This window comes from Oncorhynchus keta, chromosome 26, assembly GCF_023373465.1.
Source record: "Oncorhynchus keta strain PuntledgeMale-10-30-2019 chromosome 26, Oket_V2, whole genome shotgun sequence".
In the NCBI taxonomy this organism is placed as follows: domain Eukaryota; kingdom Metazoa; phylum Chordata; class Actinopteri; order Salmoniformes; family Salmonidae; genus Oncorhynchus; species Oncorhynchus keta.
In genome coordinates, this window is record NC_068446.1 from 36255815 (window position 1) to 36269626 (window position 13812).

At 41.6% G+C, this 13812-nt stretch overlaps 1 protein-coding gene across 1 annotated transcript; it reads right to left on the reverse strand.

Annotated features, from left to right (window-relative positions):
• Nucleotides 1-2799: 2799 nt before the first annotated feature.
• On the reverse strand, nucleotides 2800-5477 carry LOC118358755 (zona pellucida sperm-binding protein 3-like). The gene is made up of 8 exons (XM_035736683.2): nucleotides 4711-5477; nucleotides 4505-4623; nucleotides 4290-4393; nucleotides 3935-4112; nucleotides 3647-3764; nucleotides 3357-3439; nucleotides 3204-3283; nucleotides 2800-2938 (listed from the first exon to the last, which is right to left on the reverse strand). Exons 1-8 carry the CDS (start codon nucleotides 5227-5229, stop codon nucleotides 2874-2876), a joined length of 1266 nt encoding a protein of 421 aa, XP_035592576.1. The 5' UTR covers nucleotides 5230-5477; the 3' UTR covers nucleotides 2800-2873.
• Nucleotides 5478-13812: the final 8335 nt, after the last annotated feature.

A 13812-nucleotide genomic window follows, 5' to 3' on the forward strand; every position in this document is an offset into this window, starting at 1 on the left:
TAATTTACCTTTGAATAACTTCGGATGGTTTCAATGAGGAGACTCTCAGTTAGATAGCAAATGTTCAGTTTTTCCTGAAAGTTTTTTTGTGCAGGAGAAATCGGTCCGTTTGGTGCGTCATAATATCGACTGAAACATGGCAAACGTTGTTTAGATCCAATCCTCAAGGTGTTTTTCACATATCTCTTCAATGTGGTATCGTTCCTGGAAGTGTGCTCCTCTTGTCTGTATCCCATGGCAAAATGAGTGTTACTGACAATTGCGCACCAATTTAAACAAAGGACACCGGACGGCCCCCTGGCAAATGTAGTCTCTTATGGCCAATCTTCCAATGATATGCCTACAAATACGCCACAATGCTGCAGACATCTTGGATGAACTGCAGAGCGTATAAGCTCGTTCCCAGAATATTCACAGCCATATAAGGAGACGTTAGTAAACACAGCGTCAAAAATCCTGTTAATTTCCTGTTAGAAGTTTCATCTTGGTTTTGCCTGTAGCATTAGTTCTGGGGCACTTACAGATAATATCTTTGCAGTTTTGGAGACGTCAGAGTTTTGTCTTTCCAAGGCTGTCAATTCCATGCATAGTCGAGCATCTTTTCATGACAAAATATTGCGCTTGAAACGGGCACGTCTTTTTATCCAATAATGACATAGCGCCCCCATAGCTTCAAATGGTTAATATGCTTTTTAAAAGACAGCCATCCAGATGCCCAGATATTTGTAAGCAGTGACACCATCCAGTACATGCAGTGCTTCTGGAAAGTATTCAGACCCCTTGACATTTACACATTTGATTAAGTTAGACCAATTTTATAAAATAGATTAAATCATTTTTCCCCCTCATCAAGCTACACACAATAACCCATAACGGCAAAGCAAAAACGTTTTATTTTAATTTTTATCAATTCTATATACAAAAACCCCTCATATCACATTTACATTTGTATTCAGACCCTTTACTCAGTACTTTATTGAAGCACCTTTGGCAGCGATTCCAGCCTCAAGTCTTCTTGGGTATGATGCGACAAGCTTGGCACACCTGTATTTGGGAGTTTCTCCCATTCTTCTTTGCAGATATTCTCAAGCTCTGTCAAGTTGGATGGAAAGCGTTACTGCACAGCTATTTGCAGGTCTCTCTAGGGATATTTGATTGGGTTCATGTCCAGGCTCTGGCTCGGCCACTCAAGGACAATCAGAGACTGTTCCCGAAGCCACTCCTACATTGTTTTGGCTGTGTGCTTAGGGTCGTTGTCCTGTTGGAAGATGAACCTTCACCCCAGTCTGAGGTCCTGAGCGCTCAGGAGCAGGTTTCATCATGGATCTCTCTGTACTTTGCCTCGATCCTGACTAGTCTCCCAGTCCTTGCCGATGAAAAACACCAGCGATGCTGCCACCACCATGCTTCACCGTAGGGATGGTGCAAGGTTTCCTCCAGACATGACTCTTGGCATTCAGGCCAAAGAGTTCCATCATGTTTACATCAGACCAGAGAATCTTGTTTTTCATGGTCTGAGAGTCTTTAGGTACCTTAAGGCAACCTCATAACGGGCTGCCATGTGCCTTTCACTGAGGGGCTTCCATCTGGCCACCCTACCAGAAAGGCCTAATTGGTGTAAAGCTGCAGAGATGGTTGTCCCCTGGAAGGTTCTCCCATCTCCACAGAGGAACCACGGTGTTCTTGCGGACCTTTCAAAAATTGTCATTTTTTGGTACCCTTCCCCAGATCTGTGCCTCGACACAATCCTGTCTCGGAGCGCTACGGACAATTCCTTCGATCTCATGGCTTGTTTTTTTTGTCTGACACGTACTGTCAGTTTTGAGACCATATCAATTTCCATTGCAAAGGGTCTGAATCCTTTTTAATATATACATTTAACCCCCTTTTTCTCTCCAATGTCATAGTAGCCAATTGGTAGTTCGTCTTCTCATCGCTGCAACTCCCGTATGGACTCGGGAGAGGCGAAGGTTAAGAGCCATTTGTTCATCTGAAACAACCAAGCCGCACTGCTTCTTGACATATTGCCCACTGAACTCAGAAGCCAGCCGCACCTTTCATTACGACCAGAAAATCCATATTTAACACCAGTAGTTCAGTGCAGCCTGTAATGGTGTGGTATAGGCCACTATAGAATGTGTACCGCTCTAACTTAATTTGCATCGTTTCAGTCCAGCGATTCACAGGACATTCAGGGGCCAAATACTTTGGGAAGGACTGCTTCTATTCCCTTCCCCAGAGGTTGATGGGAAATTGTGCAAGTCATATTTTGGTATTAGAAAGGTTAAGATGCTTCTTGTGGATGGTAATAGCCTAAAGCCTTATTCACACTGCAGGCCTTAATAATGCTCAAATCAGTTTGACTACAGACTGTCCAAACAAGTTGCAAATAACCAAATTGGACATTTTCAGACAAGGCTACACTAGTTGTCATAGTGACAGGTTTGTGCAGTGGTGTTGGCTGATAAGACACAAGAACAACCAATAACTCAAGTTCTGTTGCAAGCTAAGGTGACATTTCCTGCCACTGACTTCTCAGTTGCTTTGAATGTTAAAAATCCTATGGTGGTAATACTTACTCAAAACAATCTAATTTTCAAAACATGCTCTTTTTGGCTAGCCACAGTAACCTAGCTAGGTAGCCATTTAGCACAGTTGCCAATTTGTTTGTAAAGAAGCTTAGCTACCACCTCTTGTTAAACTGCCAGAGTAGCTAGCAAGCAAAAAGTAGTACTTCATTTTACACCTAGTTACACGTTAAAAAAGCTCATGAACAACAGACTCACGACAAATTCCTTAAAATCCATATTTTTTTAATCATCCATAATGTGTTTTTTCAACAGGAATGTCAGTCCAAATGATTAAATAGACCATCAGTCAATAAGCTTTTCTTTGATGTTGAGAGGACCAATAGACGCTTCTTGCTCCCACCGGAAATCTAGGAAGAGCAGAAAACCTTCCTGATTTGATTTATTAGGATCCATTATACTAGCTGTTGGTGTCGGCTTACTGGGGTCCGACATAACAAAACAGAGAGCAAGTCAATTACGCAGAGGGTGCACTTTTTTCCAGCCTAGCACTAGTTTGCAGCCAAGGGCTTACGTGAATCAAGTCTGTAAGTACTTGATTAGGACAAAGGTGTGCACCCCAGGTGCACATTTTTGTCCAGGAATGACAAACACTGGACTGTAGTGCACATGTACCTGGATCCGGTTCCCTTCTCATGCCACAGTCTGTGTCACAACAGCCACACACCTGGTCTTTCTTATTGGCCTCACGCCATCTATTGAAAAGAGAGTGTTGCATATAGTACGTACAAGCAAAGTGCACACCCTGCCATATATACCCAGACTTACCCATTTGAGAAGGAACAAGCCTTGTTCTCATGATCAATAGGGGATGAAGCGGTTGTGGCTTTCAGGAGGCAGGTAATGTATAGCTGTTGAAATTGGTTGAAGTCTCAGCATTGGTACCACAGAACAATTAGTACATTTGACATCAATTCAAAGCAACGCCATGTTGGGTACAACAAGCCATATTGGGCATAGCATACTTATTTTTGATTGAAGTGAATCAAAACAGCCAATTCTATAAATTTGGACATTCCGAAGCTAATTTGCAGAAGATCTCAGGATTAACTACTCACTGAGCCAGTGTTCACAACATGAAACCTAAAGGCTTCGATCTGGAACTGGAGCGCGTCATCCATGGTGCGAGGTATGAACTGGGACCTGGATCCTGTCAGCTTGGTGTCAACCAGACAACTGAAGGCCACAAATATCAAAATTAGGCTACCTACACTGCTGAAACTCTGGAAGGATGCCATTCAAGATGGCTGTTGATCTGAAGTGTGGGCAGGTGGAGGGAATGGGAAATGCTTAAATCAAACGATTAGTCCGTGAACTAGATCAAGTACCTTACAAAGGATACTCACCCACGGTTCTCGATGAAGGCATATCTTGGGACAGTGTTGGTTTTTGGGATGACTGTGGCTACACAGTTGTCCACAAAGACTCGGAGTGGCACATGGTAGAACTGGACAACAGAAGCTTCAAAGTTAATATTATCTCCAAGGACGTACTCTTTGCTGGGTCTCTCCAACTGCCAGTTGTCTGCGAAGACAAGTTAACTGCCGTCATTTTGTTTTCTCCCGTAGCCACCTCATTCCAATTACTCAGTGGCTGTTACCTTTCCCAACTGGGAAATGTAACTGGTGAGTGACGTCATGCAGCCCCCCCGAGTGTCTGTAGCGATCAATGACAATAAGGCAAGGACAAGCCGTTACTCACCAGTCATTATCCTCAGGGAGAAGTAGAGGAGCTCCTCTGCAACCTTAGTGGAGGCATAGGGATTCCAGGTGGGCTTCTCTGAACCGCTGCTCACATAATGCTTTCTGTAAAGGAGTCTCTGAAGGTGAAACCAGACATCCAAGGAAGTGTATCCAAAGTTGATTGAACTGACAAAAAATATATAAAACTCCACAATGCAGCTGTAATCAACTTACCTTTGATAGTGGCACTCAACCCAGACCACCACTGCTCTAGTCCGAACAATGGGGCTGCTGCCCAGGGCGGCTGGTGTATAACGGAGTGGGAAGACATAGACAAGTGAATCTTCAGTCATCTGGAATCAGAGCAGCAAACTGCATTGTAAGAAAATCAATGGGAGTCAACCTTACAAAATCCTAATTGTGCTAAAGGTTAATGTTACCGTCAGTGTGCTGCCACATCCGTGCAGATCCGTGTCAAAGAACAGCACTTGAGCGGAAACATCCTCCCCGGTGACCACACAGCCTCCCAGGGAGAGATCTGCTGGGTGGATGAGTTGGCCGATACCGAGCAGATCTCGTTTGACTTCCACACGAGCAGCAGTCTCCCCACATTGAACTGCAATGCTACTGGCAGGTACAGCCAGCGGTCCCTGCTCAGCAATAGCCAACTGGACCTCTTTGACTGGATCTTCAGGATATCTCCAGGTCAAAGGCTCATTGAAGGTCTGCTTTGACTGGAGGAAAGGGTTTTGAACGTGCGTCGGTCTCTGGACCCTGGCGGGTAATTGCACAGGCCTTGGTTGAAAGCTTGCTGGTTCTGGTGCAGGCCTGTACTGTGGAACAAATCTCCCAGGGGCATGGGAAGCTTGACTGTGTGATTCTTGGCCCCGGAAAATCTTCTCAACTTTAGCTAAACAGCTAACGGTAAGAAGCAGAAGGATTTTAATACAAAATTCCATTGTTCTCTATTTTGATCACGCTTTGTTTCTTTTCCCGCTACTTTATATATTTCTTGACAATTCGTATATGTTAACAACAATCACAATATTACTGAACTGCCATTTTGTATCCCTTTGTCTTAGTTTGACCACCCCTTGTTTGATTTACAGAATGATCTTCCAGACATGTTACACAGCTGCACTTGACTACAATCAGAACTGAATGTGTCTCAATACTTTAAAGCCGGGCTCTCCAAATCTATTCCTGGAAAACTACCATCCAGTAGGTTTTCAATCCAACACTAATCTAGCACACCTGATTATAATAATAAGCTTGTTGATCAAATGAATCATGTACAGCTGGGGTTGGAGCGAAAACCTACAGGAAGTCACTCTCCAGGAACAGGGTTTTAGAGCCCTGCTTTAAAGTATATTTTATAACAGGGATGGGCAACTCCAGTCCTCGGGGGCCTGAGTGGCCACTCATTTGCCCCAGCCCCAGCTAACACACCTGATTCCAATAATCAACCTGGAGATGGACTCTGAAGCACCAGCTGCCTCCACAAGCAAAGATGCACGTGTAATGTCTCCCAATGTTACCCCCTCCTATTCCCACACTGATGTTATGGAAGGGCCTGCCACTCGTCACAAAAAGGGCTGCACCACACCACTAGACCTACTGCACAATGCCGGCGCCAAAGAGCAAATCCAAAAGTGCAGCTCACAGCCCCAACAAACACTACGTCTGAGAAAGAGACTGAAGAGATGTAGACAATGACTTTGAGAGGAAGTTGTAAAGAAAGATCTGAGAGCTAACTCTGGAAAGACTGTTGTGACACAAATAAACATACTGTTGATGTACTTAAAGGACAAATTATTGCACTGTAGTTCATGTTTACTGTAAAATGACAAGTGTAGGCGTCAGGATATTGACTGTAGTGAAGCGTTGTCTGTAGTCTATTAAAGTGTTTGCTGAAAGGACTCAGCATTGTTGTAGTGCTGGCCACCCAGTCAAGTATGCTCAAGTGTTGAGTCATTTGCATAAGGCAGCTATAAAAGCTTGTTGTGGGATGGAGTGTAGGTCTGTTCACTAATGTTATGTTTCCAAGGTTGCCTATTGTAAATTGGCTGGTATCTTACTGCATGGATGATGGATCTCCCCGTTTTGTGCCAGAGATGACTAGCCTTCACTCTGTATGAGACAGTTTTAGTGCTATGTATTATTTACTTTAGAAGCTGATCATCAGTAAACCACCTGAACGAATATCCTTGTTGTGGAATCAATTCGTACGCATGAACATCACAATATGCTTTAAGACGCCTTTTCACCTATTCAGATATTTGTAAGCAGGGACATGGTCACTATGGACGCCATCCAAAGAACATATGCTTAAATCAGTTATGTTGAATGCATTCTCAAACGTATTTTTATCTCAATTCAATACTTATTTCAGGTTAATAAAGTTTTTCAGTAATACGAAGGCAGACTATAGTTCAGAGCTTGGTCATGAAGAGGGCACGACAAAACTTATTTCCCCTCAGAAAACTAAATAGATTTGGTATGGGTCCTCAGATCCTCAAAAAGTTCTACAGCTGCAACATCAAAATCATCCTCACTGGTTGCATCACTGCCTGGTACGGCAACTGCTCGGCCTCTGACTGCAAGGCACTACAGAGGGTAGTGCGTATGGCCCAGTACATCACTGGGTCTAAGCTGACTGCCATCCAGGACCTCTACAACAGGCGGTGTAAGAGGAAGACCGTAAAAATTGTCAAAGACCCCAGCCACCACAGTCATAGAATGTTTCCTCTGCTACCGCATGGCAAGGGGTACCAGAGCGCCAAGTTTAGGACAAAGAGGATTCTCAACAGCTTTTACTTCCAAGCCATAAGACTCCTGAACAGGTCATTAAATGGCTACCCAGACTATTGGCATTATGTTCCGCCACCCACCCCACCCCTCTTTTATGCTGCTGCTACTCTCAGTTAATCATCTATGCATAGTCACTTTAACTATACATTCATGTACATATTACCTCAATTAGTCTGAATAAACGGTGCCCCCGCACATTGGCTACCCGGACTATTTGCACTGTGTCCCCCCACACCCCTACTGCCAACCCCTCTTTTACGCTGATGCTAGTCTCTGTTAATCTTATATGCATAGTCACTTAAACTGTACCTACATGTACATATTACCTTAATTAGCCCGACTCACCGGTGCCTGTATATAGCCTCGCTACTGTATATATATATATATATATATATATACAGTGCCTTGCTAAAGTATTCGTCCCCCTTGAACATTGCGACCTTTTGCCACATTTCAGGCTTCAAACATAAAGATATAAAACTGTCTTTTTTTGTGAAGAATCAACAACAAGTGGGACACAATCATGAAGTGGAACGACATTTATTGTATATTTCAAACCTTTTTAACACATCAAAAACTGAAAAATTGGGCGTGCAAAATTATTCAGCCCCCTTAAGTTAATACTTTGTAGCGCCACCTTTTGCTGCGATTACAGCTGTAAGTCGCTTGGGGTATGTCTATATCAGTTTTGCACATCGAGAGACTGACATTTTTTCCCATTCCTCCTTGCAAAACAGCTAGAGCTCAGTGAGGTTGGATGGAGAGCATTTGTGAACAGCAGTTTTCAGTTCTTTCCACAGATTCTCGATTGGATTCAGGTCTGGACTTTGACTTGGCCATTCTAACACATGGATATGTTTATTTTTGAACCATTCCATTGTAGATTTTGCTTTATGTTTTGGATCATTGTCTTGTTGGAAGACAAATCTCCGTCCCAGTCTCAGGTCTTTTGCAGACTCCATCAGGTTTTCTTCCAGAATGGTCCTGTATTTGGCTCCATCCATATTCCCATCAATTTTAACCATCTTCCCTGTCCCTGCTGAAGACAAGCAGGCCCAAACCATGATGCTGCCACCACCATGTTTGACAGTGGGGATGGTGTGTTCAGGGTCATGAGCTGTGTTGCTTTTATGCCAAACATAACATTTTGCATTGTTGCCAAAAAGTTCAATTTTGGTTTCATCTGACCAGAGCACCTTCTTCCACATGTTTGGTGTGTCTTCCAGGTGGCTTATGGCAAACTTTAAATGACACTTTTTATGGATATCTTTAAGAAATGTCTTTCTTCTTGCCACTCTTCCATAAAGGCCAGATTTGAGCAATATACGACTGATTGTTGTCCTATGGACAGAGTCTCCCACCTCAGCTGTAGATCTCTGCAGTTCATCCAGAGTGATCATGGGCCTCTTGGCTGCATCTCTGATCAGTCTTCTCCTTGTATGAGCTGAAAGTTTAGAGGGACGGCCAGGTCTTGGTAGATTTGCAGTGGTCTGATACTCCTTCCATTTCAATATTATCGCTTGCACAGTGCTCCTTGGGATGTTTAAAGCTTGGGAAATCTTTTTGTATCCAAATCCGGCTTTAAACTTCTTCACAACAGTATCTCGGACCTGCCTGGTGTGTTCCTTGTTCTTCATGATGCTCTCTGCGCTTTTAACGGACCTCTGAGACTATCACAGTGCAGGTGCATTTATACGGAGACTTGATTACACACAGGTGGATTGTATTTATCATCATTAGTCATTTAGGTCAACATTGGATCATTCAGAGATCCTCACTGAACTTCTGGAGAGAGTTTGCTGCACTGAAAGTAAAGGGGCTGAATAATTTTGCACGCCCAAATTTTCAGTTTTTGATTTGTTAAAAAAGTTTGAAATATCCAATAAATGTTGTTCCACTTCATGATTGTGTTCCACTTGTTGATTCTTCACAAAAAAATACAGTTTTATATCTTTATGTTTGAAGCCTGAAATGTGGCAAAAGGTCGCAAAGTTCAAGGGGGCCGAATACTTTCGCAAGGCACTGTAATATAGTATATTATTTTCACTGTCTTTTTACTGTTGTTTTTATTTATTTACTTATCTATATGAATTCGGAGAACAGAAATTAGAAATTACTTCATTAAGTGGAAGTGGGAAAAATTAAGGAACTGCATTAAAGATCAAAATTGGTGAAAGAAAATTGTGATAAATAAAAATGTACACCAGTTTCATTTAAGTACCAAAACATTGACAGCTGTGCCATATAGATTGCAAAGTAGTTGGGAACATATTTTCGATGTACCGATTCCATGGCACATGGTTTATTTATTGATACGCAATTTACCATTCCTTCTGAAAGAGGACTGGGAGGCCCCGGTGCACAACTGAGGAAGAGAACAAGTACATTAGTGTCTAGTTTGAGAAACAGATGCCTCACAAGCCCTCAACTGGCAGCTTAATTAAATAGTGCCTGCAAAACACTGGCCTTCTAGGCAGAGTTGCAAAGAAAAAGCCACATCTCCGACTGGCCAATAAAAAGAAAAGATTAAGATGGACAAAAAAACAGATACTGGACAGTGGAACTCTGTCGAGAAGGCCAGCATCTCGGAGTCGCCTCTTCACTGTTGATGTTGAGACTGGTGTTTTGCGGGTAGATATACTATTATAGAAACACCATAATATTAATTCAGCTACATTTCTTAAAATCAATCCCATATACTATGTCCTTACAAAAAAAGCTTTTAAATTCTCTCGTCCAGCCAATATTTAAAAAAGTCAAATGCTTCTCATAGATGCCCTCTGGTGGACAAACTAGTAGTAACTAGCATTTATGGCAACAATGGCTGACACTTAAATAACGTGTCATAGAATTCTGCGGCAGTCCGCAAGCTGTGCTGCAGTACAACGCTACTTTTACAGGAAGAACTACTGTACCGTAGCCTACGAGTAGCAAAATAGAACACTATTGATTGAACATATGTATTTCAATATGATTGAAATAGGCCTATACCCTAATATTTATATTCGAATGCAGTCATCTCGGTTTTCATTTGACTCATCTTTATATGCGTTGCTTGTTCGTATCTACTGCAAAGACATTGGCAAGTCATCTGCAGTCAACTTTGTTGTATAGTTATTGGAGGTCACAGATATGGATGAACCCTGTAATTGATTCTATGTTTAGTGTATAAAGTGACACAGGAGGGCAAATAAAGCATTAGCGAAGCACTTAGCTGCCCTACGAGTGGTCTCGTACGAGTGGTCTCGAGGCAGGCATTAGAACACAAGCATTGTCAAGTGCAATGTTAAGAACTATGTTTTTGTGAAACAGCTCAGAGTTTTAATGATGCACCTATGAAGGTTCTAACGATGAACTTTTGGGAAACCGGGCCTGGCTCTTTCTCAAATCATCTAAAAAACTGTCCTCTCCTTGTCTCCCGTCAACTGCACTAAAACGACTTGACAGGTGAAAATAATATGGTGCATGCTTATTATTAGGATAGCTTACTTCTGGTCAGTTTTTCCAGACTATTGCAGATGAAGGATGTTGTGGAAAATATTGAATCAAATGCTTCTCAGATACCGGAGCTTGTGAATTCAAATAGATTTTATTACAGAGAATAACAAAGCCAAGCAATTCTATGGAAGAACCAACTCATTCTTAGTGCTTGGCTTTCATACAGTCTCATCCTTACATAACGTCATCACTCCACTTCATGAATCTTGTTATCTTACTTAGTTTCCATTCTCTTATTGGCTCAAACATTGGGGCATAGATTCTATTGGTGGCGTGACATGCCCCCTCCTACTGTTGCCCCTCACTGATTACCTAATGTTCCTGTCCAGAGGTCTTTACAAGTTCAGGCCGATGTTGTCTATGTATGATTAACCCATGTGCGTGTCCAGTAGCCTTCACAAGATCAGATATGGCCCAGACCAGTCATGTCTTGTTGGTTTACCTTGCCTAATCCACACAGATTCTGTTTACGTTCTGAGAACAATATAGTTACTGAGAATCACCAGATGACTGAACAATCCTCCCACAAGGCGAGGAGAGGCAAGGCAAGGACCACAGATTTTAGACAATTGAAAATGGGCCCTGTGTGTATTTAGTGGTGGTGAAACAAAGCTTCCGGAAGCATTGATGCTTTCCAGCCAATTATGTCAAATAGGTTCATTACTCAAGGTTTTGATCAACACAGTGTACACTAGTGGCACCTGCTGGTCAAAATTATTTAGAGTAGCCAAATTATTATAGATGTCCCAGAGTAGCCTTATTTTCTTACACCAAAACCAATACCAAACCAATCAGGTGGTTGTTCGACGAAAATAGTCTTCAGACGTCATTGATCGGGTAATTCTGATTGAATGAAACAGGTATCGGAACACTGCTTCGAAAGTCAACTGCTTAGCGATTTTTATGCATGCCTCAGCGCTCCAGTGTCAAACGTAACATCACTAGGTGTACTCAATAGGAACCAAACAGAACAAAATGGGACCTACCTGGGGTATATTCACTAGAAACCAGACGGAAGCAAAAATAACAAAACAGGGAGGGACATACCTGAATTTGCTTAATAGAAACACATAATTTTGTTGCAAAATGTTTTCCGTTGCGAAACGTTGTGCAACTGTTTGCTACGGTGTCTGACTAATGAATACACCCCTAAATTTGTCCTATAGAAACTCTTGTTTTCCATTCGGAGTAAATAGTTTGTTGCAAAACTTTTGGCTATAGGGCAAAACATTTGTGTTGCAAAAGGTTTTGCTATAGTGCAAAACATTTTGCTATGGCATACAACTATGGAATATCACAGAGAGACACATCGCATACACCTCACTAACATTAAATGACTGGATAGGAAAAAGTAACATAGCAGCAACTCTGTCCAGGGGTTTATTCATTACTGCAAACGGAAAGTTTCTATTGGACAAATTCAGGTACAGTAGGTTCCTCCATGTTTCATTCCGTTTGCTTCCGTTTGGTTCCTAGTGAACAAGCCCCAGCCTTCCCCCATTTCTCACCATCCATGTCCATCTAGTACTGTCAGATCAGTGCTTAGTTAACCTTTCTAGCACAGGGTTTCCGCTCGACAACATTCCGCTGAATATGTAACTTTCACACATTAACAAGTCCAATACAGCAAATGAAAGATAAACATCTTGTTAATCTACCCATCATGTCCGATTTAAAAAATGCTTTACAGCTAAAGCACAACATTATGTTAGATCATAGCCAAGTCGAAAAAACACACAGCCATTTTTTCCAGCAAAAGATAGGAGTCACAAAAAGCAGAAATATAGATTAAATTAATCACTAACCTTTGATGATCTTCATCAGATGACACTCATAGGACATCATGTTACACAATAAATGTATGTTTTGTTCGATAATGTGCATATTTATATCCAAAAATATTATTTTACATTGGTGCCTTAGGTGCAGTAATGTTTTGATTCCAAAACATCTGGTGATTTTGCAGAAATACTCATAATAAACATTGATAAAAGATACAAGTGTTATTCACAGAATTAAAGATAGACTTCTCCTTAATGCAACCACTGTGTCCGATTTTTTTTTTACTTTACGGAAAAAGCATAATCTGAGGACAGCGCTCAGAACCCAAAACAGCCAGAGGAATATCCACCATTTTGGAATCAACAAAGTTAGAAACAACACCATAAATTTTTACTTACCTTTGATGATTTTCATCAGAAGGCTCTCCCAGGAATCCCAGTCCGACAATGAATGACTGATTTGTTCCATAAAGTTCCATAGTTTGTGTCCAAATAGCCACTTGTTGTTAGCGTGTTCAGCCCAGTAATCCATCTTCATGAGGCGCAGGCACTTCATCCAGACAAAAACTCGAAAGTTCCATTACAGTCCTTTAGAAACATGTCAAACGATGAATGGAATAAATCTTTAGGATGTTTTTAAAATAAAACGTCAATAATGTTCCAACCGGAGAATTCCTTTGTCTTCAGAAAAGCACTGGAACGAGAGGTAACTCTGTCAGGAGCGAGCATCATGAGACCAAGGCTCTCTGCCAGACCACTAACTCAAACAGGTCTCATGAGCCCCTCCTTTATAGTAGAATCCTCATTCAAGTTGCTAAAGACGGTTCTAGTGGAAGCCGTAGGTGGAAGCCGTAGGAAGTGCAACTTTATCCATATCTCAATGTGTATTCGGTAGACCAAGCTTTGAAATACTACAAACCTCAGATGTCCTACTTCCTGGTTGGATTTATCTCAGGTTTTCGCCTGCCATATGAGTTCTGTTATACTCACAGACATCATTCAAACAGTTTTAGAAACTTCAGAGTGTTTCCTATCCAAATACTACTAATGATATGCATATATTAGCATCTGGGACAGAGTAGGAGGCAGTTCACTCTGGGCACGCTATTCTTCTAAAAGTGAAAATGCTGCCCCCTATCCAAAAACGGTTCATGTCTAATTCATAACTTTCTTCATTTGAATCTAACTACCATGCTATGTTGTCTTATGTCTCTCTTTATGTAGTGTTGTGTTGTCTCTCTTGTCGTGATGTGTTTTTTGTCCTATATTTTTATTTCATGATTTTTATTTTTAATCCCAGCCAAAGGTCCCCACAGGAGGCTTTTTGCCTTTTGGTAGGCAGTCATTGTAAAAAATAATTTGTTCTTAACTGACTTGCCTAGTTAAATAAAGGTGAAATAAATAAAAATAAAAATTCAGGACTATCCATAATCATGGTAGCATCAGCATTAA